General features: G+C 34.0%; 3 protein-coding genes, 1 long non-coding RNA gene and 1 pseudogene across 12 annotated transcripts; 3 read left to right on the top strand and 2 right to left on the bottom strand.

The window, feature by feature from the left end:
- The first annotated feature begins 7,733 nt into the window (after positions 1-7,733).
- On the top strand, positions 7,734-8,858 carry LOC147933390 (zinc finger BED domain-containing protein RICESLEEPER 1-like; annotated as a pseudogene).
- Positions 8,859-14,393: 5,535 nt separating this feature from the next.
- LOC147933389 (uncharacterized) lies at positions 14,394-15,546 on the bottom strand. The gene is made up of 3 exons (XR_015573861.1): positions 15,051-15,546; positions 14,848-14,946; positions 14,394-14,527 (listed from the first exon to the last, which is right to left on the bottom strand). It is a non-coding gene; the product is annotated as an uncharacterized LOC147933389 (long non-coding RNA).
- Positions 15,547-16,766: 1,220 nt separating this feature from the next.
- On the top strand, positions 16,767-20,730 carry LOC147933388 (uncharacterized). 4 transcript variants are annotated; one of them, XM_087478455.1, is made up of 6 exons: positions 16,767-17,053; positions 17,264-17,346; positions 17,490-18,547; positions 19,476-19,895; positions 20,082-20,338; positions 20,418-20,730. In XM_087478455.1, the coding sequence occupies exons 3-6, from the start codon at positions 17,560-17,562 to the stop codon at positions 20,676-20,678; spliced, it is 1,926 nt and encodes a 641-aa protein (XP_087334581.1). In that variant the 5' UTR covers positions 16,767-17,053; positions 17,264-17,346; positions 17,490-17,559; the 3' UTR covers positions 20,679-20,730. The 4 variants fall into 4 exon arrangements, with proteins under 4 accessions (XP_087334581.1, XP_087334582.1, XP_087334580.1 ...); XM_087478456.1 differs by having other exon boundaries at positions 16,921-17,053; positions 17,493-18,547; XM_087478454.1 differs by lacking the exon at positions 16,767-17,053 and having other exon boundaries at positions 17,138-17,346; positions 17,493-18,547.
- LOC104732872 (protein PTST, chloroplastic-like) lies at positions 20,711-23,378 on the bottom strand. Of its 6 annotated transcripts, none has more exons than XM_010452467.3 (9): positions 23,222-23,372; positions 22,950-22,986; positions 22,626-22,848; positions 22,424-22,513; positions 22,129-22,303; positions 21,948-22,036; positions 21,727-21,839; positions 21,494-21,625; positions 20,711-21,079 (listed from the first exon to the last, which is right to left on the bottom strand). In XM_010452467.3, the coding sequence occupies exons 1-8, from the start codon at positions 23,223-23,225 to the stop codon at positions 21,523-21,525; spliced, it is 834 nt and encodes a 277-aa protein (XP_010450769.1). In that variant the 5' UTR covers positions 23,226-23,372; the 3' UTR covers positions 20,711-21,079; positions 21,494-21,522. The 6 variants fall into 6 exon arrangements, with proteins under 6 accessions (XP_010450769.1, XP_010450768.1, XP_087334584.1 ...); XM_010452466.3 differs by having other exon boundaries at positions 20,711-20,945; XM_087478458.1 differs by having other exon boundaries at positions 20,711-20,945; positions 22,626-22,870; positions 23,222-23,339.
- An 83-nt stretch (positions 23,379-23,461) lies between these two features.
- Positions 23,462-25,396, top strand: LOC104732871 (uncharacterized). Its single transcript, XM_010452464.2, has 4 exons — positions 23,462-23,597; positions 23,716-23,893; positions 24,682-24,746; positions 25,118-25,396. The coding sequence occupies exons 2-4, from the start codon at positions 23,743-23,745 to the stop codon at positions 25,184-25,186; spliced, it is 285 nt and encodes a 94-aa protein (XP_010450766.1). The 5' UTR covers positions 23,462-23,597; positions 23,716-23,742; the 3' UTR covers positions 25,187-25,396.
- The last annotated feature ends 350 nt before the right edge of the window (positions 25,397-25,746 follow it).

Genomic DNA, 25,746 nt, shown 5'->3' with positions numbered 1-25,746 from the left:
GAACTTATTGACGAGAAGCATCCACGAGTCTTCAAACCCTTTGATTACATCGACTTGATGAGCTTCTATCACACAGAAGCTGGTCGTAGAGCTCACTCTACTCTTCATGCTTTTTGTGCATAAAATCTGTAGTCGTGCCTTTTATTAACAAAAAGCTTTTTTTTTGTCTGTGTTGTAAATATTTTAAAATCACCCAAAGTTTAATAACAAAATCTCATAGAATCACATTCATTTTCTTGTTTTTTAAATAGGAAAACTTTAAAAAATAATCAAATCTCCTAAAAACTCAATCAAATCTTTCAAAATTCTAAAATATTAAAATCCTACCAAATACAAGTCCAATACCCCTAGTTTAGATTTTTTAACCAAAATTTTTATTGCATCAATACTTATCCTTTTTTTTCCTCTCTCGAAGAAGCGTTCGCCCTAGCCGTCAACCAATAGTTTCTCTCTGATGGCCGGTGATGGGTGGCTTCCACAGCACCATCGTCGGTTCTAGTTTCTTCTCGTTTTAAGTCATTCCTGTTTGTCTTCATAGCTTTGTCAAACCTCAGCTTTTTCGTCTCCACCCTTTGTCATTTCCTCTCGGTGATGATAGTTCTTTCCGGCGTGGTGACTATCTCGGAGGTTTGGTGGCCGATTGTTGATGTTTGAAAGTGGATCTATTCCCCGGTGGCTCCTTCTCATCTTTCTGATCGTGGAGGTTTCAGGTCCCCGATATGGTTCTAATGTCTCGACATTCTAGTCCATCGGCTTTGTTCTCGTTTGATTGTGAGTCGGTGGTGACTTGTCGCATGTTCTGGTTGCTTTCGAGGTGGATCTGAAGAGCTTTTTCTTGGATTTTGTAGGCTTTGCGGTGGTGCTGTCTCGTCTGAGGCTTGTATTTAGTCAGCTTGTATCCCTGACTTCGCTTTAAAGTTCTCTTTGGTTTTGCGACAACGGCCTCATTGTTTTTGGGTTCCTCCTCTTTTGGTTGTGTTGAGTGACTTGGCTTTGGTTTTTATGTTATTTGATCGCTTATGTCTTTCTTTGTTTAGGACGGTCTAATCATTGGTTTAGGCTAGATTTTTGGATTTAGAGGTCCTTAATCTACGGGTTGGCCTTTTTGTGCAATCCGGTATCAGCTCTTTTGTGGCCTCTCTTCTTTGATTTGGTTGCTAGCCTGGTTGACTTGTTCTGCTATGGTAATCTGTCTTGGATTATTTTTGTGGTTCGTCTCTGATTACCCTTCCATGGCTGAGTATTCAATCGGGTTCCTCTTATTGCAAATCGTGGATGGTTCAGTTTACCCACTTGATTGGGTTTTCTCTGGTTTTGCTAGAAGGTTGGTTTGGTCGTCTTCCTTGAGCTAGTACGTTCATCCTCCTTTGTCAAATTCTCTGTCACGTTCCGCGATTCGTTCTACTTCAACTTGCCTTCTCTGTGGTTCTCTTGTGTGGACTTAATTGGGACTATTCCATTCGTGTTTTCCTCCAGCTTAGTGTTTCAAAAATACATTTCACCCTTGTAGTTAACAATCGTACTTTATAATGGAAAATCTTTGAACAAAAAAAAAAGTATTATTGCATTTTGAAAACAGTTAGTAGTACTACGTTTTGTTATAGCTTTGCTTTTGTATTGCTTTTGTTTTTAATCTTGTCTTCTAAATATAACTCTTCCAAAAACAAGAGTTGTAAATAAAAACAATTTTTAATCTGTAAATCGAATCCTAAATTTTTCTCTAAATTTTTTACCGTTTTGTTTTTACATTGGGTAGGTTTTAGTTAAGGTTGAATAAAAATTTTGGTTAAAAAATCTATACTATGAAAGTTGGCTAACTTTCTCCCTCAGCAAGCCACCTCAGCATTTTAGAGAAACTAGGAGTTGACACCTAATTTAAAACAGCTAGCCAATCAAAATATAACAATTAATACAGCTCATAATTTTGAACCAATGTTAATTACTCTCGGTTCCACGTCATCTTCTCTCTACTCGTAAGTCTCTAGCAGACCAAATCAAAACAAGTTAAAAGTCTCGCTCTTCTTCTTCTTCATGTCATATGATTTTCTTCTTCAACCCATAGAGAGAGAGAGAGAGAGAATTGCGGCTGATGTGTTCACATTGTAACAGACACTCCGTGTATCACCACCAACATATCCTTTATAATTGTCTTCTCAAGCTATAGCGTAATTGTAATGGATTTGCCACAATTTTCATCCGAAGAAGAAATGCAATACATTTGGAAAGTTAGGCTCTCTCTCATCTCCTTTTTCTATCTTCTTCGGATATCTCTCTTTGATTCTCCAATTTCAGTCAATTTTCTATCACAAAACCATAGAAGAAGTTTTTGAGACGGAGGTAATTTGAGTAGAAGGAAAACCAAATATGTCTCTTTCAAGTTAGTTTCCGCTACCAAAGATTTTCTCCCAACTCATAAACTTGGCAAAAATGGATTTGGACCCGTCTTCAAGGTAACCTCAATTCTGACATGCCCGATCTTAAAGTTTCCTCTTTTAAGTGTATCATTGACCATTTTGTTGTTGTAAGTTATTTGTGTATGGTTTGTATTGATTCATTCTCATTTCCTACATTTTTGTCTGTTTTTTTGTGTGTAGCAATTCTTAGTACAATAGCTTGATTCAGTGTATTGGATATGATGCGATTAGGTTGAACATTGCTATGGTATGTTACAGTTGAGGTTCTTTGAGGGTTTATGATTAGGGTGTATGCAGGTAGCCTCATCTCATATTAGAAGCACCTCACTTTCTCAATCTAAAGTCAAATTAATAACAAAACACATAAGTCTCACAAATCTTTTCAAAAGCCTCTTGATGTTGCTTAGTGAAGTTTGTTTGTTTTTGTGAGGACTTTTGCTTATTATTTTCAAGTGGATTATACTTCTTCAGATGATGAAATTTTGTATTTGGGTGTTTTTTTGTTCTGTTTTTTTTTTTGTAATTTCAGATAAATTGATGATGGTTGGACATAACTGGCTTTGAATTTCTAAGCTCCCACAGTAGTCATGGGCGTTCGGGTATTCGGTTCGGTTCTGGATATATCCATTCGGTTCCGGGTATTTTGGATATAGGAGTTTAGGATCCATTCGGTTAATTTACTATTTCAGTTTGGTATCGGTTATTTTCGTTTCGGTTCCGGATATCCATAATAATATAAATTTCTCTAAACTTGTTAAATTTGAATAAAAATTTGATGAAATCTATACTATGAAAGTTGGCTAACTTTCTCCCTCAGCAAGCCACCTCAGCATTTTAGAGAAACTAGGAGTTGACACCTAATTTAAAACAGCTAGCCAATCAAAATATAACAATTAATACAGCTCATATTTTTGAACCAATGTTAATTACTCTCGGTTCCACGTCATCTTCTCTCTACTCGTAAGTCTCTAGCAGACCAAATCAAAACAAGTTAAAAGTCTCGCTCTTCTTCTTCTTCATGTCATATGATTTTCTTCTTCAACCCATAGAGAGAGAGAGAGAGAATTGCGGCTGATATGTTCACATTGTAACAGACACTCCGTGTATCACCACCAACATATCCTTTATAATTGTCTTCTCAAGCTATAGCGTAATTGTAATGGATTTGCCACAATTTTCATCCGAAGAAGAAATGCAATACATTTGGAGAGTTAGGTTCTCTCTCATCTCCTTTTTCTATCTTCTTCGGATATCTCTCTTTGATTCTCCAATTTCAGTCAATTTTCTATCGCAAAACCATAGAAGAAGTTTTTGAGACGGAGGTAATTTGAGTAGAAGGAAAACCAAATATGTCTCTTTCAAGTTAGTTTCCGCTACCAAAGATTTTCTCCCAACTCATAAACGTGGCGAAAATGGATTTGGACCCGTCTTCAAGGTAACCTCAATTCTGACATGCGCGATCACAAATATATCTAAAATTTTCTGGATATTTTGGTTATTTGAAATATTCTAATATTTTGGTCTAAATTTATATGATATCGGTTCAGTTCTGGTTTTAGTTTTTTTGGTTTAAACGTTATTCCCTTATTAATCCAAAATGCATTGAGTTGTAAAATTATCACGGTGGTGTAGTGGTTGCAATATTCCTTTAATGCTGAGAGATCTCCAGTTCGAGTCCCTGAAAATAATAGTTTTAACATGAATTTAATTTTATTCGGGTATATTCGGATAATCAAATAGATATCGGTTCGGTTCGGTTTGGTTAGAGGGAAATAAACGAATGGATAGTGTTTGAAGTATCCATGGATATCGGTTATTAACCAATATTTCGGTTCGGTTTCAGTTCGGTCCATTCGGTTTGGTTAATCTGCCCAGGACTATCCCACACAATAACACCTTCAAATCCTTGATCAAAAATACACTAGATTTTATCTGTTACGACTTTAGTAATGAACAAACCCGTAAGTGTTTATATTTAAACATACTAATTATAAGTCACAAAAAAGTTATATTGACCAGTTTAGAGTTCGATTATGACATAATTTTGTTCTTTTGTTTGGTGATCTCTTAGAGTCTTAGTTGTATGTAACTTATTGATCCAACTATTTTACTGCTTTCAATTTTTAAATTTCATTGCGTGAGCTTGATGTACCTGGAGAAATATATGAAAGAAAAGACATACCCTTTTGAATTTTCTAGCGCTAAGATGCCATATAAGACATACAATGGTGTGAATGTGTATCGGTATATCATATTTGTAGCAATATGATAAATATAATTCTTTAACATTAGACTGAAACAATATTTAAGTTACTCTGTTTATATTGTAGTACATTATCTTTTTGTCTGTTTTCTTCAGGCACACGTGGTTATGCTGGAAGTATCATAGAATATTAAGACTTTGTGGTATTTTTCTATACTTATCTGAAGTCTGTTTGTGATACAACGAGATGTCTGAGGAATTTGATATAACAGAGTTTTGGGTAAGGGATGTTATTTCAAGTCTTTTAGTGAAAAGGAGATCAGAGATCATCAGTTGGAGTTTATGAATAAGCCAACTGATACTAGGTTTTCTGTTTTCATCTGGTTTGTTCCTTCATATTGGGATATTACGATGTATTAATCATATTCTCCTGATTGTGAAAGAAACGCTGAGAAACAATGTAGCCGATATAGAGTCCGTTCTTGAAAGTTGTTATCATCGTCTTCAGTGGGATCATTTCACGAGGGAACATTGGGAGAAGAAAGCAAGGGAAGTGCAGGCGGTGGAAGTACGGGCAGTGGAAGTACCTAGACGTCGTTCAAACTTGCGGCTAGCCCTGGGCAAAATACCCGGACCCGAAACCCGACCTGAACCCGTACCCGATAGAAGAAAATACCCGAATGGATCTAAGATTTATTAATTTCAGATATCTGAACCCGATCGGGTTTTACCCGAAATCCGACTAAAATCCGATTAACACCCGATGTGCTGATAGTCGTTTTACATATCCCCTATCCCTACGATCTCTCACTAAAACAAATAAATTTGTTTCGCTTCGTTTCTCTTACCTCTCACCACCGGTTCGTTTTCCAGTTACAAGGTATATAAACACTTTTTCAGGATTTAATCCCCATTATTCAAGCTGGAAAACCTAAACTGCTACTCATCTCCTCCGTCTGAGACTTCACGGAGACATTCACAGGTGATTATTTTTGTTGTATTTTGTATCAATATTTGTCTATGAGTTCTACTCTGTTTCAATTTCTATTGTATCTTGTATCAATTTCTGTGGGTTTTTGGATTTGTTTGTTCGGTTGATCAATTTGCATATACAAACAAACCCAATTTCGGATTTGTTTGTTCTGTACTTAATCCTGCTAGTTTATAATGTTCCATACTTTTTTTAGGTTATGTAACTGGTGAGAGTCAAATGAATATAAGCCGTCATGGGAGTCTTGTGTTAATTATGTTTCAGCTATATCCGATGTTGATAGTTGTTTGTCTGATTCTTAGTTTAGTGGTTGTCTGATTAATCGCCATGTAGTGAATAAGGGTTAGACCAGTTGACTAAGGAGCCAAAGGTCGAGACTGTGACTCTTGGACCTACTGTTCGTGAAGGAGTTATCAGTTTTGCTCTGTTTTGGTTCTTTGCTCATGTGTTCTGCAATTGAATCATCTTGTATCAATTATTAAAAACAGAGATTGGGTTCTTCCTATTTCTGTTCTAATCACATGTTCTTCAATTGTTTGTTTTGATTGGGTTCTGTTTTAGTTTAGCTTTATGATTTATTTGAAGTTCTATGTGTTCTTCTCTTGTATTGTTGAGTAAAGCATGATTAATATGCTAAGAAGTTCTGGGTTAGGTTCTGTTTTAATATGATTAGGTTCTATTTTAATATGATTAGGTTCTGTTTTAAATTGATGTCTGTGAGCTTATGTTGTTCATTTGAGCTTCTGTCCGTGATTGATCATTTCTTTTGTGTTGATCATTTTACTAACTTTTTTTTTTACAATTGGCAGATGGATTCATCATCTCCACATCAACATGATCGAGATAATGATGCACATGGATTTGAGTTTGATGACCAAGGAGAAGGGTTTCAGACTCCAGAAGCAAATCAATGGGGAAAAAGAAAACAGAATCATGAAGATGGAGATGAACAACCAAAAACTATGAGGCAAATCACTCCAAGATCAGGTGTATGGGTTCATTTCACAAAGGCTACCAAATAACCGTAATATATGTACCTGCCACTATTGCAAGAGAGAATACAAATGTCCATCAAAGTCAGGGACTAAAAATTTGTGGAATCATCTTGAAGTCTGTAAGGAGCACAACGCGTGGCTAGAAGGAAAAGATCCAAAGTTGAGTCAACAGGTCATTAATAAGGATGGAAATCTGCAAAATGCTAAAGTTCCTGAGAGTGTTTTCAGAGAAGCATCCAATGAGATGCTTGTGATAGGGGAGTTGCCATTATCTTTCATTGAATGTATGGCTTGGAGACACTTCTGTAGCAAGGTATAGTGTTCTTTTTCATTTTTTTTCCTATTTTTTTTTCTGGATTTTATTGTAATGATACTAATACTTTTCTATATGTTTATGGATGCAGATGAATCTATATAAACCACACTCTAGAAGGACTGCCACAAGGGACATTGCTGAGATGTTTATTCAGAGAAAATCGACAATGAGAAAGTGGTTCATTGCTAACAAACAAAGAGTCTCACTCACAACATATATATGGGTTAGTGATGTCACAGGTAATGTCATTTATCCTTCTTTTTACTCACAAATGGCTCGTTTTTGAGTTCACTTTTCTATTCTAATCTTATCTTAAAATCGATTGCTAATCACATGTGCAAGTTATATGGTCATAACAGCACATTACATTGATCAGTATTGGCTACTAAAGAAGCTTATTATAGGATTCAAGTATGTGACAGACCACAAAGGGAAGACAATTGCAACTACTCTTCTTGATTGTTTAGCTGATTGGGGTATAGAGAAGGTCTTCTCTATTATAGTGGACAATGCAACGGCAAATACAAATGCTTTGAGTAAGTTTGAGACTGCTTTCTCTCTCGTTTCTAATGAGTCTTTAGTTATGAAAGGAGAGTTTATGCATGTGAGATGTGCTGGTCATATCATTAATTTGATAGTAAGAGATGGGTTGACTGAAGTTTCTGAGAATGTACTTGCAATCAGGAATGCTATCTCTTATTTTAGATCCCACCCAAATAGGCAAAACGCATTTGACCAGAAGATAGATTTTGTTAGGATGACAAGGGGTAGTTTGCCTTTGGATGTTAGGGCTAGGTGGAATTCGACTTACTTGATGTTGCAGAGGACAGTTAAGTACAAGGTAACATTTGATAAGATGGAGATAGAAGACAAGCTATACAATGATCATTTCTTGGAGATTGATAATGGAAAAAAGAGAGTTGGACCTCCTAGCTTCAATGATTGGCATGCGGTTGAAAGGTTAGACAAGTTTTTAGAGATTTTTTACAACTCAACATTGATTGTCTCTGCTTCTACTAAACTGAATTCTCATAAGTGTTATGGGGAGATTGTCAACATATCAACCAATCTTGACCTTCTGTGTTCTAGTTATGATTTTGAGTTGAAGATAAAGGCTGAGGAAATGTATAAGAAGTTTGATAAGTACTAGGATGGGGCTAGTAATATCAATCTGATGTTGATAATAGCGACAGTATTTGATCCTAGTAAGAAGCTGCATTTTGCTAAGCTTTATTTTGCCGAGTTGTATGGTGAAGAGACTCCAACATATAAAGAGATGCATGACAAGGTTTACAATCTTCTGGTTGATATGTTCAAGGAGTATGGTGAAAGGTATGCTAAATCTCAGCCTTCTCAGCCTTCTCAGCCTTCTCAATCATCTCAGTCATCTCAGTCTCAGCCATCTCAGCCAGATGTGAGTGAGGCAGATAGTGTTCCTCGTCTTTTCACAATTGATAAAGGTACAAAGCAGTGTTAAATGAGATTGGAGTTAAAGTAACAAAAGATGAGTTGACTACATACTTGAACGAGGCTGTTGAGAATCCGGATGTGATGATGGGGATTGAGTATGATGTTCTATCTTGGTGGAAAGTTAACTGTGGTAAGTACCCTATTCTATCCTCGTGATGTATTTGTTATGCAAGTGTCATCTGAAAGTGCTTTTAGCACAAGTGGTAGGATAATAGAACCATGTAGAAGTTGCCTAACTCCCTATATGGTTGAGGTTTTGATGTGTACTGAGCAGTGGCTGAAACAAGACATTGCAATTGAATCAAGAGTTCTTACCAATGCTCAAATTCTGGCAGAAGTAGAATATGACGATCGACTTGAAAAAGGTTTGTATATCACTAGATCTTGTTATTTTTTGTTATTGGCTCTCTTATAGTTTATGTTAATTCATCCAATTCTTTTGTTTTCAGAGTTCTACATTGAAGAGTAAGGTTTCCGCTACTTGAAGCTACAAGGTGTTTTGTTGTTTTGGTTTTACAATTGGTGGCATTTCTACAAGAACTATCGGCTAGTACTTGATTTTTAATCTTGGTTAAGTTTATTGTCTCGTTTAGTATTTGGTTTGTTAAGACATGGACTTGTTTGTTTAACAATCTTGTTATGTCGTTGTTTGAACAAGATTATGGTTTGAATTTTGAACATTGGTCTTTTTTTGTTAATGGTTATTGATCGATTTATTGAATGAAATTGAGTTTGGTTTACTTAATTTCGGATTGAGATCGGATACCCGATCCGATCCGAACCGATGGGTGTTTATCCGAAATCCGACCCGAATATTAGAAATATCCGAATGGGTTTAGGACCCCTTAATCCAAAATACCCAAAAATCCAAAATACCCGACCCGAACCCGATCGGGTCACCTGAATGCCCAGGGCTACTTGCGGCAAATTAGTCCTTCTCAACCACAACCAAAGCCAAGAAAGGGATAAAAGTTTGATGAGTCAGAACATAAACGAAAAGTAAAATCAACTACAAAGGGGGCCTGCAAAACAGAAAAAAAAAAAAAAAAAAAAAAAAAAAAAAAAAAAAACAAAATATGCAAGAATACAAAAAATACAACCATATCAACATCAGTAATAAGGATAAATCGACATAAGAAACCAAAAAGTATTTATATTACAAAACAAAAAAAAATAGTATTTGTTTGTTAATTTTTTTTCTTTTGTTCAGTATTAAAAATTATATAACAGTTTTTTAATTGTTAATTATAAAATTTGACCAACTAAATATTGCGGACACGATGAGACAATTATTTAGTATATTTATAATAATATTATATTTTTACTTTATCAAATTTCTTATGGTTATAAAAGAGGGTTTTTTTACAATTAACCCGTAAAAGAATTATACTTACATTATTATTTTTTTAAATTTAAATAATGAGGTTAAATTTTTCTTGTAAGTTAAGTGATTTTGAGATATAACCCGTGAAAGAATTATATATATAAAAGTCATAAGATGGTATACCGCGGATTAAATTAGATTATTTATTAGATTTAGCCCGCAAAAAAATTATAATTACAATTTTTTAATCAACATATCAATAACCATAAAAGAATAAATTTTCTCATACCAAACAATATAGTTATTATCGAATATTAGAGTTTTAAAGGAAATTATAAATATATTGTATATATATTATTGGAATATTTTATTAAGTGTAATAAATTTCAAAATATATAAATTGTTTTAGGAAATTTTAACCCAAATTGGTAGAGATATTTTAGGAAATTGGTTTTGTCTTTTTGCAATTTTTCTTTGTAAATAAGTAAAATTCAAATGTTAGAACACCAAATGTACTTAAAAATATTAATATAGATAATTCAACAAAATTATATAACTTAGTGTTTTATTTACTTCCAGTTAAATACTTTTTAATTTGGAAAAAATAAATTTTGGGTTTTTTAGCAAACAAAATAAAATTATTTAAGTAAACCATGGGGTTAGATTAAGTAATTATAGTTACAGTCTCACTTTATTAAATTATAAACCTTATGGAAAAAATGATGTTATAAAAGTAAAATAATATTTTTCTCAATTGTCTTATTAGTTTCTTATAAAGTTTTATACGGATTATTATGAACCAAGTTTGCAATACAAACAATTGATTTAGTAGTAGTTATTGTTGTTGCAGCAGCTGCAAGTAAAACTGTTGCAGCTAAAAAAAGGTGTTTCAATCTCATTATCCCATTAACACCTTCTTTTTCATTCAAAAAAAAAGAAGGTGTTTGCTATTGTTGTTACTGCTATTGTCGAGAAGAAGGAATTGGTATCTACTATTTCTCAAACATCTATTGCAGAGTATGAAACATCGGTTGAGTTAAGGCGACTGCTATTAAATACACATAATTTAAAAATCTACACAAAACATCCTATAAACAAACGTCAAAATACAAAAATTCGAAACAAAAAATAAATAACACAAACGAAAATAACAACCCGCGCGTAGCGCGGACACCCATCTAGTCTATATTATGAAAGTTGTTAAACTCTCTCCATATGAGTGACACGTCAGCAGTGGAGAGAGTGACACATGTCAATCCAAATTAAAAGCAAACATATTTAAAATTAAAGAGGAATTTGAAACATCTTCCATGTCTTTTATTCTTTTTCATATCACAAACAATTTTAATATTTATATAAGAAATCTAGAGAGGCTTAGAACATGTTGATGTATTCTTTAAGTAAGTAGATGCATCACCAAAAGAAAAAAAATGTATCGAGAGTAAAACAAAAGATTTGCCTCGTTCTCTTAGGATAAACCATGAAGATATGAACATATGGTTTAGCGCTAGAATTTTCTCAACAATTTGAAGGGTTGTAGCAGTGACTGGGAATTTGGTTACTATTGCATAGAAATTCATGAAAGTGTATCCCTACAGAAATATATTTTTATATATGAAAAAGATAGGAGTTTGTTCACTATCGAATGAAAGATGGTTAAATCAATGATATAATGTTGGTTGAGGAAAATACATAAAAAAAAAAAGCAGAATAAAATTAAATTCTAAAGTTACATTCAAAAAATTGAATAGCAAACAGGAAGGAAAGTTGTCTATCTTAGTTATAACTATTAAAGAGTTAACCAAGAGAATTTGAGAATCTCATGGTATTTAATTGAGAAGCTTAAATACAAATATATCTAAATACCTAAGTTTTATACAAGAATTGTATGATGTTTAAATGTTTTTATCTACCAATCAAATGTGCAAATTGTATGATTATTTTACTTCCTAAAAAATATGCTAATAGTTTTTATCTACAAAAATTACTTTAGAATAAAATTTAGATTTAAACAAAATTTAGTATTATTTGCCTCTTCACAAAAAAAATCTTAGGCTCCTACTGGTAACCCATTGAGGAATAAAAAGAATGAGGAAGAACAGGAATAAAATGGAACAAAAAGAAAATAATAAAAAATAAAAAAGGAATGAAAACTAATAGGTGCAGAGAAGAAATAGAACAAATGGTCTGGTAAATGGTAACCAAAAAAACAGAACAAGCAATCACATATAAAAAATATTAAAAGAAAAATAAAAATAATTTTTTTAATCAAAAACAAGCATCTTCAACCCATCAAAACCAACGTACGAACATGAATACATGAACATGAACATGAATTGTTTGAACTTTCGGTAACCACTACAAATCTTGATCTTGATCGACATCATGTTGATCATATATCTGGTCCAACAAATGTTTGAAGGGCAAAGGCTTGTTCTTCAAAACCCGCACAAATTTTCCTTTATTTCCAAATTCCTGTCAATGATTCAAAACATATTAGAATAATTTTTCTATTCATATAAAAATATTATAAATGATAACAAAGAGACTTACAGCAATTCGATCATTCCACCAAGATGTTGTCATAATTATTTGTCCAGTAGACGGATCAATAGCAACACCCATGCGTTCCATCAGTTGCCTATAAATTTGTCAAAGCTTATGCAAGTACTCGATTTTGCTCTTTATCTCACCATCCCAAACAAGCTTCTCTCCGGTCAACTCAAATAATTTGTTTTCTACTCTTTTTCTACCAGCAACATTTTGCATTCTACTAGAATGTTCATTTGATTTTAGCTCCGTAATGACCAATTCAAGCATAATTTGACAATGCCTTTCCTTCCACGCATACTATAATATATACATATTATAATAATCAATGTTTCGTTTAAATACAGTATTACAGTTCATCCTATATGCATTGAAATTTAATAAATAAATATATACAAAACATATATACCTTTTCTTCGGTGTCAATCCCTGATGCAGTGCCAGTGGTCGATTTGCCTTTGTTTCTTGAAAGACCTCCACGCCATGATGATCCACCAGTCTTTCGTGAACTTGCCATAATCCAAGTATTTTCTAAAGATCAAAATCAAATACATAAATTAACAAAACCAAACACAAGACTGTAAGCAAAACATTAAAAAAAGAATCCTATGCTATAAAATACTGTATGATTTTTTTTTCACCTTTACGTCTATGGATCGTAGGGAATTTTTTTCCTATGGTCGATGGCTTCTTGTGCTGAAGACTATTTATAGTTGTATTTTATAAGACTTAAATTATTAAACAATTCATGAGATAATTATGAGATAGATCAAGATGAGTTTGAATTTGATATTGGATATGTACGAATTGTTTATGATAAGTTGTGGAACTAGTTGAATTAAAAGATAGAGGAATTGTTTAGAAGAGTTTTGACGTTATCATGTACCTTTTATAGTTAGGTTTAATTTGATCGTTATCATCAACGTTGTTTTACAATTTATTAGACTTTTGCATGAATTATTTTTTTTTATAAATAATAATTCTTTTATGGGCAATTGACAAAAATAGCACCATTTTAAGTTTTCTTCCACAATTAGCACATGTTTTCAAATGTTCCAAAACTAGCACAAATTTATATATCCTTAATTTTGGAAAAAATCTAAATTATTAATAAAATTAAAGTTTATTTCGTTTTTTCTCAGCCTCCACAAACACGATTTATCTTTACCCAGATCTCAATTTGAACACCACCTACGAATCCATCACTGGATACGAAGAGCTACTGTTGGCAACTTGTTCAAATTATTGTTTCCATGGAATCTGCTCATGTCTCTTATCTTTGGTCTTGTCCATATCAAATGCGTATGGTCTCTCTCTCTCTCTCTCTCTCTCTCTCTCTCTCTCTCTCTCTCTCTCTCTCTCTCTCTCTCTCTCTCTCTCTCTCTCTCTCTCTCTCTCTCTCTCTCTCTCTTGATCATTGTCCCATGTTCCCTTGAATTTCTTCTTCTTCCTTTGAATCTTGTTCCTTTTTGCCTGCTACTTCACCATTTTTACTTGATTCACTCACTGTGTTACTCGATTAACACGTTGAACTCACTTAGGTTTTTTTCTGATTTCTCTTCGCTCGGTTCTCTGATTTCAGGAAGGATTATATGAAATTCAGGAAGGATTGTATGAAATTCGAGTAGGATTCTATGAAATTCAGGAAGGATTGTATGAAATTTGGAAAGAATTCTATGAAATTCAGGAAGGATTTCTTGAACTTCATGATGACTTTCATAAAATAAGTTTAGATTTCCAAACATTAGAATGTCCACAAAAATGAAATCATTACCCCTCACTAATGGAGCAATCTATAATATTTGACACATTGAAGCAAAACAAACAAAAATAGAGATTTAGAAACACAATTATTCAAATTTAGGAAAGTTACAATAATATTCAAGGACACTTTGGAATTCAGGATGCTCTTCATAAAAATAATGGTTGAAATATGAAGATTACTTTTTAAAGTGATGATGCATAAATCTCATAATATTTGAAAACAATTAAGTGCATAAAATTCATCATATTGGAGTAATTTGTGATACATTAAGGCACCACATGAATAGAAGATCCAAAAGTTCATTTCTTTGAATTTAGGAAAAATTTCATAATGTTTAGGAAACATTACATAATGTTTAGGAATGCGTTTTTGAATTTTAGGAAGCTATTCCTAAATATAGAAAATCTCAAAACGGGGATAACTAGAACCAGAAGATCCTCCACCACCACCACCATACTTTGCCTCATCAACAATACTAATCCACTCTGTGACCGACGAACTACAAACCAAAGAAGCTGAAGAGATCAAAATCAACAACAACAAGGAACTTTCTTACTTTTTACCAACTACTTTGTTTCCAATGACATTATAACAAACACTTGGTATGCAACAACTTTGGTATTGATATCTGTTGACTTCGCATAACACCCATCCACTTTGGACATGTGATTCATCAAAGAATAAACTTTGCTAGAAATTTCAAAACCAAACATAATCTAATAAACAATACTCTCAAACTCTCATTCAATATGTCAAAACTGAATCAAAGTGACAAGAAGAGCTGCAAAACTATACTCTCCCTCTAACTCATTCACTCACCTGTTGCTTTTTTGAAGGATATGTTTCTGCTTGATGATAAGCGCAAATCCATAAGCATAAGGCACATGAACTGTTGTATGTGAGTCCATCTTTCACAATCTAAAATTTTCAAACAGAAAAACTTAAAGCTACAAAGACAATTCCAGAAATCTTTGCTTAAGTCTAAACACATATAGATCAGAAATGGGCTGCTTAAAACTCACCTTAAGCACCATCAGAGATAAAACCAAACCAACCACCACTCTTCTGCACTATGGTGGGATCATGAGATACGATGGTATCAGCACCAACAACGGCGATGTCGGCAATTGAAGAAACCGCTCTGGTGAGTGTCGCTCTAATGTCTACAGATGAATCCAAGCTATAGAAAGGAGGAATCTTATCTTGGTATGTGCGATTAATGAATACATCTTCATAGAGATTCAAAAGTTAATTGCGGAAGCAGCTACTGGTATCTTGGATTCATGGAGATGGAAGAAATTGAGACTCCGTTGATAACGAACGGCGGAGATGGTCTTCGGCAACAAGAACAAAGCGAAGACGAGATTGCAGATATTAATATTTTAGAGTTTTCTTAAAATTAAAAAGTACTTAATTATATTAAATTTGTGCTAAATGTGGAATATTTGAGAGTAAGTGCTAATTTTGGAAGAAAAACATAGATTAGTGCTATTAAAGGGTATTTCTTTTTTTTTATTTTCTTATTTGTTCCACATCAAAATTGGAGAGGAACAGATTTCTTCAGTGATTCCTAAAATAAAAAGGAACGTATAGGAATAGTGTGGGGTCCATGTTTCAGAATTTGGAAAATGTGTTACTTGTAAATGGTAACAAAAATAAGGAACAAGAAGAAACAACACATTCCTATCCATTCTTTTACTAAAAACTGGTCACCAGTTGGAGCCTTAATTTTACTTGATAATATATAATTTTTAATTTTTCAAATGTAAAATTATAAAAAACAAAAAAGGTATTGTAATAAATATAAATATATATATATATATATATATATATATAAAACCCGCACGTACGTCTAGTGGACATAATATGCGCCGAATTTCTTGATTTTGAGTCAAATAGAATCATTTTGGATTTTTGTTTTGGGTTCGCAGAAGTAAATCGGACGGCACCAAAATTTGTCGCTCGTTACACCAAACAGTACCAAAATCTATGTTTATGGTGTTTTGCACATATCTTATGTTCTTTCGGGGATGTCACCATGCTTTTATGAGCCCGGTTCATGGGGGCGGCGGGAGGGGCAAAAGCCAAGGGACGAACCTAAAATTCTGAAAAAATCCTGCCATGATCATGCCATGAGTCTTTTTAAACATAAAAATTGTCTGCATACGTGAGTGACCATGCCATGATCCATACATTGTCCTCTTGCTCAAAAGCTTAAACGACAACCTCTTGTTTGACATCAAGCAATCCCCAATAACATTTTATAGTCTTGCAACAATATAATAATTTATATTTTAATTAAGATGATTCTATATTAGAGCACCGGTGAAGATCCGCTCAATGTCGGAATCAACCCTATTGACCGCAGTGGTTCACATGAGTTTAAAGGCTAACCGAAACCTAGATATTGTTATATTCACACTCAACCTAAGAAAATACCTCAACAACTCACATCAATGATGTAACCCAAGGCTACCTCTTTTTTTCTATCAAATCAGAAAATATATTCCGCCGACTAGGTTTCACGGTGAGAGGTGGCTCACGGCGAGATCATCTTGACGTAATAACTTGAATGAGTAGTTTCATCATTTAATAGTATAGATATACAAAAGGGTCGCATCAAATACCAAAAAGGTCAAACGTGTGATTCATATATAATTCTTTTTTGAATCATATAAAAAAAGTCTGAGTTACGACAAATTATAAAGTAAAATTTTATGAAAAAAAAGAGAGAGAGTGTAATGTTAGTGATAGATGGGTATGTGGCATCCAATAACAGAGTGGAGAAATCCATGGTTCAATTCAAAGCAACCATAAGATTAGCTCAAAGAACACCACACTTTTAGATTTTGTATTTTGTATTTTAATTTGACAATTACAAGTCGCTCACTTGTTCCTTTCCCTTCAATTTCTCAATATGTTGTTAGTTCTCACTTCAAAATCTATTACTATTATTCATGCATCATCAACATCGTCATCATCATCATCCTTTCGATATTCACAAACGTTTCTTTTGGTTCTTTAGGTAAAAAGTCTCTTTTTCTGCAAATTTACACTTTCTTCTGCATGACTATTGATTTTTATCTTTTTCAAACTAGATAATTAGACTCCCATTGAAAAAAATAACAAAATTTTCACCGACATAACAACGACTCGTCATCAAAACACTAAATCCATTTTTATGTCTTCTTCTTCTCTTAGGAAAATTCTCATCAATTCCATTTTTACGTTTCAGAAATTGATCTCACATCATCATGCTCGTTTCGTTCTCGCTTTACTCCTCAACTCCTCAATCTACTTCATCTTCTTCTCCTCCAGGTACTTTATTTTAATTTTCCATTTTTATATTATTTTTTTCTCCAATTAATGATGTTTCTACGCGTTAATAAAATAAGATACGCGTAAATAAAAATAAAAATAAAAACTTTTTTTTTTACTTTTCTTTAAATATATAAACACAGTAGTGTTCGAAGAGGTACAATTGTTGAAACCGACACATCAAAGACTCGATTTTTTTCCCAACAAGTGAAGATGGTGATCGAATTAGAAAATTCTGGAATCGATGAAGAGGAAGAAGAAGAAGAAGAGATTAGTGGATCGCCGAAACTGGTTTTTAAATTCGCGTTTCAGACTGAAACTTTCGAGAGATTAAGCAGAGAAGGTTACAGATCGTTAACTGATGATTCCGGTGTGGAGAGGGAGAGCGAGGGAAGTGTTTTGTATTCTTCTTCTTCTTCTTCTCCGGCGATATTTACGGCGGCGGCCAGAATATACGAGCCTGCGTCGGCGAAAAATCTCACTTTTGTTATGGAAAACCCAAAGGCGGCGACTTTTAGGGTTGAAGACTGTTTGAAGGGGAAAGCACAAACAGAGGATCACTCTGTTTTTCACGGCGAGAAGAAAAAATCTTATGTTTTTGACGGCGAGGAGAGTATAAAAACAGAAGATTACTCTATTTTTCACGGCGAGAAGAAAAAACCCTCTGTTTTGCACGGCGAGGAGAGTAGAAAAACAGAGGAGTGCTCTGTTTCTACCGTCGAGGATAAAAATATCAGATTTTTAACAGAGGATGACTTTTTGGAATCGGATTCTGATTTTGTTGATTCGAGTCAGACATTCACAAGCAACGAAGAAGATGGGTTTTTATCAGATTCAGACTTTCCGGAGGAAGAGCAAAACCGTAAAAAAGACAATTCTGGTTCTGGTTCTGGTTCGGAGGAAGAAGAAGATACAGATGGGTTTGAGAGTTTATGGGAGCATCAAGATTTGATAGAGCAACTTAAGATGGAGATGAAGAAAGTCAAAGCAATCGGTGGGCTTCCGACAATTCGTGAAGATGAAGAAGATGATGATTATGAATGTCCTAAGATCATGGAAGGTTTAAAGCCATGGAGGATCGAAGAAGAGAAGAAGTTTACACACGTTGATACCATTGGTGAAGTTCATAAGTTCCATAGAAGTTACAGAGAACGAATGCGAAAACTCGATATCTTGAGTTTTCAAAAGTCTTATACTCTTGGTTAGTTCTCTCTTAATTCACTCTTTACTTTTTTAATTAGTTCTGGTCAAATAACTTAGCCTAGATTGTTTTTTGTTTTTTAATTTTCAACCATAGCAATTTTTTTAATTTTGTAGTGTTTTATAAGTTAATGAAAACAAAGGTCCCACGAAATCTACACATAATAGGGTTTACAGAAATTTGATTTTTGTTTTCTTCTAATTAGCGTTTTTGAAGTGAACATTACACCAAACCTAAAAGCTGACCATTAGTATTTAATTGTCTTAATGAGTTTCTTACTAGTTTTGTTTTGTAGTAAATGTTTTCTTGGATGATGTGTGTTTAGATTTTTAAATTCGTTCATCAAGAATATAGAATAAATTTGTTAGGGAACAGTGACGAATAAAATCATCTAATGTCAGAGAAGAAATTAGAAAGTTTTTAGTCATTCTTATTTGTTCACACTCGTTTTTATGAAACCATATATGTACAGTATATGGTTTGAGACTAGTGCGTCATACTCGAATATCAAAGTGTTTTTTGTTTTCTCTGTTTTTTAAAGACAGTGCACACACATGCATATCTTTACTGGCCTATCTCACCAAATGGGTTTAGTTTTTTGAGGTTAGCTTTCAATGTTAGCTTTTATGTTTCTTCTTTATTGCATTGCTCTCTTATGGCACTCCTTTACCTAATTTTTCCCACTCTACCACTAACTTAGTTTGCTAGTGCCAACCTACCTTTCTTATAATATGAATTTACTCCCAACTTATTATTTTTATCATTATTTAATTTAACTTTAAAAATAACAGATAAAAAAGTATACAAATATGTATATTAAGTTTTGTTTGATTAAGTTTGTGTGTTAGCTTTTATTTTACATTTTTCTTGAGTTCATACGATTTAAACTAACATTTTTTGTGTATTGTCTTGGTCATTGTTCTTGAAGGGCTTCTTCAATCAAAGAACCCTCAACAAGCAACCTCGGCCGTTGGATCCTCTCCTTCCCAGTCGTCGTTTTCATCGGTTTTCTCGGTTAATATTCGATTATGGAAACCGAAGAAATCAGAAACTGAACCAATGGTTCAATTCATAAAAGATATTCAGGGGGAATTAGAGAACGTATACGTTGGTCACATGTGTTTGTCATGGGAAATACTTCACTGGCAATATGAAAAGGCCATTGAATTGCTAGAATCTGATGTGTATGGATCTCGTCGGTACAACGAAGTAGCTGGAGAATTTCAACAGTTTCAGGTTTTACTCCAGAGATTTCTTGAAAACGAGCCTTTTGAAGAGCCTAGAGTGCAGCATTACATCAAGAGACGTTGTGTTCTTCGGAATCTCCTTCAGGTCCCGGTTATTCGAGGTAAAAAACCCTTAAACCGAATCTCACCAAATTCTTAATCTGGTTCAGGAGTTGCTAACCTTTTCTTGAAATATTGGCTCTTATTTACCTTATCAAATATCTTCTTGATTATATACGTACTTGTTTGGTTTAGAGATGATGATTGTATATGTGACTGATGAGAAGAACATTTGATTGTGTTAACAGAAGATGGAAACAAGGACAAAAAGAATGGAAGAAGAAGAGATTACGAGGAAAATGAAGACGGTGCGATTAAAAGCGATCAACTAGTGGAAATTATGGAAGAAACAATTCGATTATTCTGGCGGTATGTACGGTGTGATAAGCTTTCTAGCTCGATTCATGATCAGAAATCGCGGACCAAATCACAGATAGAACCGGATCACGAAGAAGACTCAGAAGATCTAGAGATGTTTGCTGAGGTTAAATCACAACTTCAAAATGTAAGTGTTGTCATTTTAAAAGAACAGTTTAAAACTTCTTAAACTTTTACGGTTTTAATGGTTGTGTGATTGGTTGCAGAAGGAGAAAAGGTTGAAAGATGTGTTGAAGAGTGAGAGATGTATTATAAGAAGATTCCAAAAGCACAAGGAAGAAGATACAGCAGAAGATCATGTGCTTTACTTCTTCTCACAAGTGGACATGAAACTTGTGACAAGGGTCTTGAATATGTCCAAATTGACTAGGGATCATTTGGTTTGGTGTCGTAATAAGTTGGCCAAGATTAACTTTGTGAATAGAAGGTTACATTTAGATCCCTCCTTTTGCCTCTTCCCTTGTTGACATATTGACAAATTTGTACATTGCAGTAATAATAAAATACAAATTTTGGCCTCATGTTATTGCAAGTAAAAATCACAAAGTCTCATCAATTTTTGGCAATTATATCTGATTACTTCCTCAAAATGTTCATCAAAAACCAGGTTTTATCCTAGTTTCTTGCAATGTCTCTTCACCAGTCTCTATTCTTCACTTATGAAAATGGAGCAAACACTCGCTCACTCATTTTTGGTAATTGCATTGGGTCTAGAACAGGATTTGGTTTTATATCTGAATTCAAGGAAATATTATTGGTGATAAGTCTCAAAGCTTCAAACTCTTTTTTTGCCAATAGCTCTTTCACACACAAAAAAAAATTACTGATATCCATGGAACCAATCTATCTTCTCTGTCTGGATTCAAAGCTAATGCCAAAGAATCAAAACCAAAAGAATAACTGAGAGATGGGGATATCAATGAGAATGCTTTTGAGTGAACAAAAGTTAAGAAAGTCTAGTGAGTCATTTGAAATTGCTCCTCCTGTATGGAGCTAATTGATAGGTTCAGGAAAACACTCAAAAGAGATGAGAACCACGAAGAACAATACTTCTTGACTAACCACAAACAAACTAGAAGAAAATGACGAATAGTTAATGATCCAAAGACACCTAATATGTCCTTCCTCCCACCTATTTATACAGTTATACTATTCCTTGTATTCAACAGCAGGCTCTATTCGAGCATAAAAAATTAGCAAGGCAAAACCCTCCAAGGAACTTATAGTATATATGTCTAGAATCTCATCCACACCGGTCTAAATATGTTTAATGGTGTATTACCTAAATGTGTGATGCAGAAAGATGAGTAGCTATTCCACCACTAAGACATTGTTCTCCATCATCCCTTCTCCCGAAGTAGGAAACTCAGGTGAGATCTGCCATTCTCCATCTACTAAGAACTTTATCTCGTACCTTAATTTCAAGAATTCCACAAGAGATTGAAAAAGTTGTATAATTTCAAACATGAATAAATTGATGGTGAATGCAAAAAGTTTGAGTGTAAGAAATGGTACCGCCCAGGACGAAGGTATAATGTGGTGGAGAATTTGGTGAATAAAGCTGAGTACTCAGGCGATAGATCCTCACGTTGACTCCATCCATCAAACGATCCCATTACTTGTACACTCTTATGTATAGATTATCAATAAATGAAGTTAACATTGTGGAAAATATCAAATCATAGAATCTTATGCATTTGTAAAAACATCTCAGAATGTGGATATTATTACGCTACCTCTGCCATGCCAATCCAGAACACGTGAACCTCTTTCGTCTGTGCAGCCTCGACATCTTTTACTTGTTCCTTCAACTTTTTTTGAACAGCTTTATAGGGAGAAAAGACAAAAATTAGTATACACTACAGGGAATTAACGAGAAGGTAATAATGATGAAACCAAGAGAGGAAGAGAAGAAACCGTCTAAACGAGAGAGAAGGTGTGACTGAATGTACTTTCCACTGATTTTTCTAGAACCTACTGGTATACCAAGGTTTGCTACTTCTTCCGCCAGTTTGACCAAAGCCTGAACTTGGAACTCCATAATCGCAAGGTCACTTTTGATTTTATTTATTTCATCCTCGTGTGTTTTAAGCTGCAAAAAGACTTAAGTAAGTAGTCAACAAACAACTCAAATCATCTATAAGGGAATGCACATCAAACAATGAACAGATAGAGGTACTAAAAGTTAAGTATATAAATATAACACAAGCACCTGGCGCTTGAGAAAACGATTCTGTTGATTAGCTTCACTCAATTTTTTAACAAGCTTCGATCTCTCTGCATCAATGAGCAGTGACTTCAACTGCAAAACCAAAGGGAGAGTTTTATTAATTGGTACAGAAGAACACATAGTTCCTTCATAAATCAGAGTATATGCTTAGGATAACAAAAAGAAGAAGATAAAGCTGCTTAACCTCCTCACTAGTGAGAGGTCTAGAAAGAGACTCGTTGAGTGAATCTTCTGACAAAGATGATTCCTCTGTGCCGACGCCAACTAAAAATCTTTTCAAGAGCAAACGGTTCTTGTAATGTTTTCGAGTAGAAGATACCAAAGGATAAGGAAGTTTCTGAAATTGTGAGACTGTTGTCACTCTTCCCAAATTCCATGCTCTTCTTAAGTTCCATGAAAGAGTAAGGCTTTGTTCAAGAACAACAACCACTTCAACTATTAGTAGTAACTTAAAAATCCTACTAATAATGTGAATTAGAATAAGAAAAAAAGATTGAAATTTTTGTACCTTGAACAACCAAATTCAATTCTGGGTACTACACAACCTGCAATTTTAAAAGCTTGAACTTTTCAATCATCCAATTCGATAATTGTCTCAAAACAAAGCAAAAATGTTACTAATCTCCGATTTTAATTACATGCAAAGACGATTACACATTTCAAAAAAAAAAACATAAACTAAGGGTTCGAAGCTCCCAGGAAACCATTAAGAAAGAAACAGATATAGCAAATGAGTGAGTGTTGTTGAGTAAAATCAAAAGGAATGATTTTTTTACTTACCCATTGATTGGATTAGACTCTTTTCGTCTCACTCAACACAAAAAAAAAAAATGATCAAAGTTGTCTAATTTTGGTTAAAACCTTTCAAATTATCAAGAAGCTGTGAGATGTGAAGAAGAAGAAGAAGAAGCTGAAAACAAACCCCTGAACCAAAAACAAAAATGGTTGCAAAAACGTGCGTAAATCTAAGAAATCTAATTTGCAAATATAATCCCTATATTTTCCATTTCATTGATTTAGAGTCACATATTTTCCTAAAGACAATAATTTCCCATATTCCACCAAAACGTCATCGTTACAACTTTGTCTTCTTCAACCTAATTTTTTTGTTTGCCACTGTAGTCGTCGTGCTCATTTTACTCACTCACTCACTCAGGTAAATAATACTATTGAATCCCTCACTTCTCTTCTCAAGCTTCCATTTTTATGGTTGATTTTGTCTCAAGATTTGATACGGATCCGTTGTTTTTGACTAATTCTATCGATTTTGCCAGATTTGAGATTGAGAGATTTGGAGGAGGATGACGACGATAGGAGGGTTGTTAATGGGAATTGGAAGATCATTCAGAAGGAAGAGAGCTTCTTCACTTGATATACTCTCCCCTAAACGAGCTCCTCGAGACTTCTACAAGGGCAAAAACTGCAAACCCCATGGTTTCCACACCAGAAAAGGTTCCAACTTTGTTCTAGTCTTTTTGTATCTCTGGTGTTTTTGAAAGAGGTCTCACTGTTTGGTTTGAATTAGATATGTGCAACCTAAGGCAGGGCTATTATTATCACCTAAGTTTAGTAATATATACATGGCTTAAGATACCAGATTCTTTAGGTGGGGAAGCCAACAGCTTTAACTCAATTGATGATCATTGGTAACTGAATATTGTTATTACTTGGTCTTAGTCACCAAGTTGTTTTGTATTAGATATATGCAACTTTAGTCAAAGCTGTTGTCATCCAAGTTTCTGGAATTTACATGGCTGCTTCTTTAGGTGGAAAAGCTAACAACTTTAACTCCATTTTGGCAAAGTATTGATCATCAGTTGCATTTGTTTCTAGAACTTGATTTTACCTTTCTCTAATATTTGTGACATGACATGGTGTGTAGCTTGACTGATCAGAGCTCAATTTTTTTCTCTCTAAAGTTGTTAGCTTTCCACGAAAAGAATATGGTAGTTTAAGTCATATCTGATCAAGCTTGAGAGAAGCTAGTGTTACCGACCATATAATTATCATAAGTATCAGAACAGAACTCATATGAAAATGTGTTCGAGAGACTAGAATCTGGAAAGTTGCTGTTGGCTGAGAATATGGTAGTTTAAGTGGAATTGTAGATGTATAATACAGATTGTTTTGCAAAGAACTGATCATCATATAATTGTATATGTATTTGCAATTGTTTTGAGACGTCCTTTTATCTTTCTCTAAGTTTTGTCACAAAACTTTTGTGACATGGTTTTTGGCAGGAGGATACGTTGTGCAGCAAGATAAATTGCCGAATTATGTAGTCCCTGATCTCACCGGCTTTAAGGTTTTTCATTTCACCTTCTAAACTCTTTTGTTCCTTTTCCTTTTGTCTTTGATTCCTCCATTATGTTGATTGCATCTTTTTACAAGTCTTATTGGTCGAAGCTCCCTAGGTTTGTGATTTGTTTCTTGTAAGTATTTGTGTTAGGAAACCTGTAAAATATCTTGCTTACTTAATGCGTTAAGCTTCCTAGTTTTTAATTTTGCTCTCCTGATAACTAAGTAGCCGAGAGCAAAACAAAACATTAGTGATATCCTCATAGAAAACTTCTTACAAGTCGTATTGGTGGAAGCTCCTTAGGGGTACTGATCCTGACAAATGTTGTTGTGTGATTCGGCTGCTCTGCTAATGAATATCTATTTTGGGTGTTACAGCTGAAACCATATGTATCTCAGTGCCCTTTACAAGTCAACACAAACGAGTCAGCCGAAGCTTCCAAGTGAAAATAGTCAGTCAGAAGAAATATGTTTTTAGGTCTTCTTCATTTAGCTTCATCAAGTTAAGGACTGTGTTCTACCAAATTTGTCTTCTCTTATACTTTATCCTTAATCCTCTTGTGCTATTCTTAAAATGGGAGATTTGGTTTGAATAAAATTCCAAAATAAATAATAACATGTTTTATGTGGTTGAATTATATATTATTCATTTGACAAGTTAAGATGTTCACATAGAGTCAGCATAAGTTGTATATGTTATTGTTACTATTAGTAGATTATATAAACATAAGTTGATCACTATGAATCAGTACTGAAACAGAGTTGAAAACAGAGAATGTTGTTAGATACTTGTCATGCGTTATGCAAAATCCCATACAAATAAAGTAAACATGCAATGAAAGTGTGGAAACTGCTGCAGACATAACGGAAGGGAACGAATCATCCGAAGACGAGCGTGTACCATTTCCCTTTCATCTGTTTTGTTTCTTTGATGATAGTATGAGTGTGAAGATTGCAAACAATGGTATTCGGTATCTTGTATTGTTACTATTAGTAGATTATAAATA

Source organism: Camelina sativa, chromosome 12 (assembly GCF_030686135.1).
Source record: "Camelina sativa cultivar CO46 ecotype springtype chromosome 12, ASM3068613v1".
NCBI lineage: Eukaryota > Viridiplantae > Streptophyta > Magnoliopsida > Brassicales > Brassicaceae > Camelina > Camelina sativa.
This window is presented reverse-complemented; position numbering and strand designations above follow the sequence as displayed.

What these genes read in the sequence shown, in the direction of transcription:
- LOC104732871 (XM_010452464.2), top strand. Translation starts at nt 23,743, where the DNA reads ATGACGACGATAGGAGGGTTGTTAATGGGAATTGGAAGATCATTCAGA. An exon ending in TGGTTTCCACACCAGAAAAG is followed by an intron (nt 23,894 to 24,681) that starts GTTCCAACTTTG and finishes GGTTTTTGGCAG; the next exon opens with GAGGATACGTTGTGCAGCAA. An exon ending in CTGATCTCACCGGCTTTAAG is followed by an intron (nt 24,747 to 25,117) that starts GTTTTTCATTTC and finishes TGGGTGTTACAG; the next exon opens with CTGAAACCATATGTATCTCA.
- LOC104732872 (XM_010452465.3), bottom strand. An exon ending in CCTTCTCTCTCGTTTAGACG is followed by an intron (nt 22,037 to 22,128) that starts GTTTCTTCTCTT and finishes CTCCCTATAAAG; the next exon opens with CTGTTCAAAAAAAGTTGAAG. An exon ending in TTATACCTTCGTCCTGGGCG is followed by an intron (nt 21,626 to 21,726) that starts GTACCATTTCTT and finishes CTTGAAATTAAG; the next exon opens with GTACGAGATAAAGTTCTTAG.
- LOC147933388 (XM_087478453.1), top strand. Translation starts at nt 17,210, where the DNA reads ATGTCTTCTTCTTCTCTTAGGAAAATTCTCATCAATTCCATTTTTACG. An exon ending in TCAAAAGTCTTATACTCTTG is followed by an intron (nt 18,548 to 19,475) that starts GTTAGTTCTCTC and finishes TTGTTCTTGAAG; the next exon opens with GGCTTCTTCAATCAAAGAAC. An exon ending in TTAAATCACAACTTCAAAAT is followed by an intron (nt 20,339 to 20,417) that starts GTAAGTGTTGTC and finishes GATTGGTTGCAG; the next exon opens with AAGGAGAAAAGGTTGAAAGA.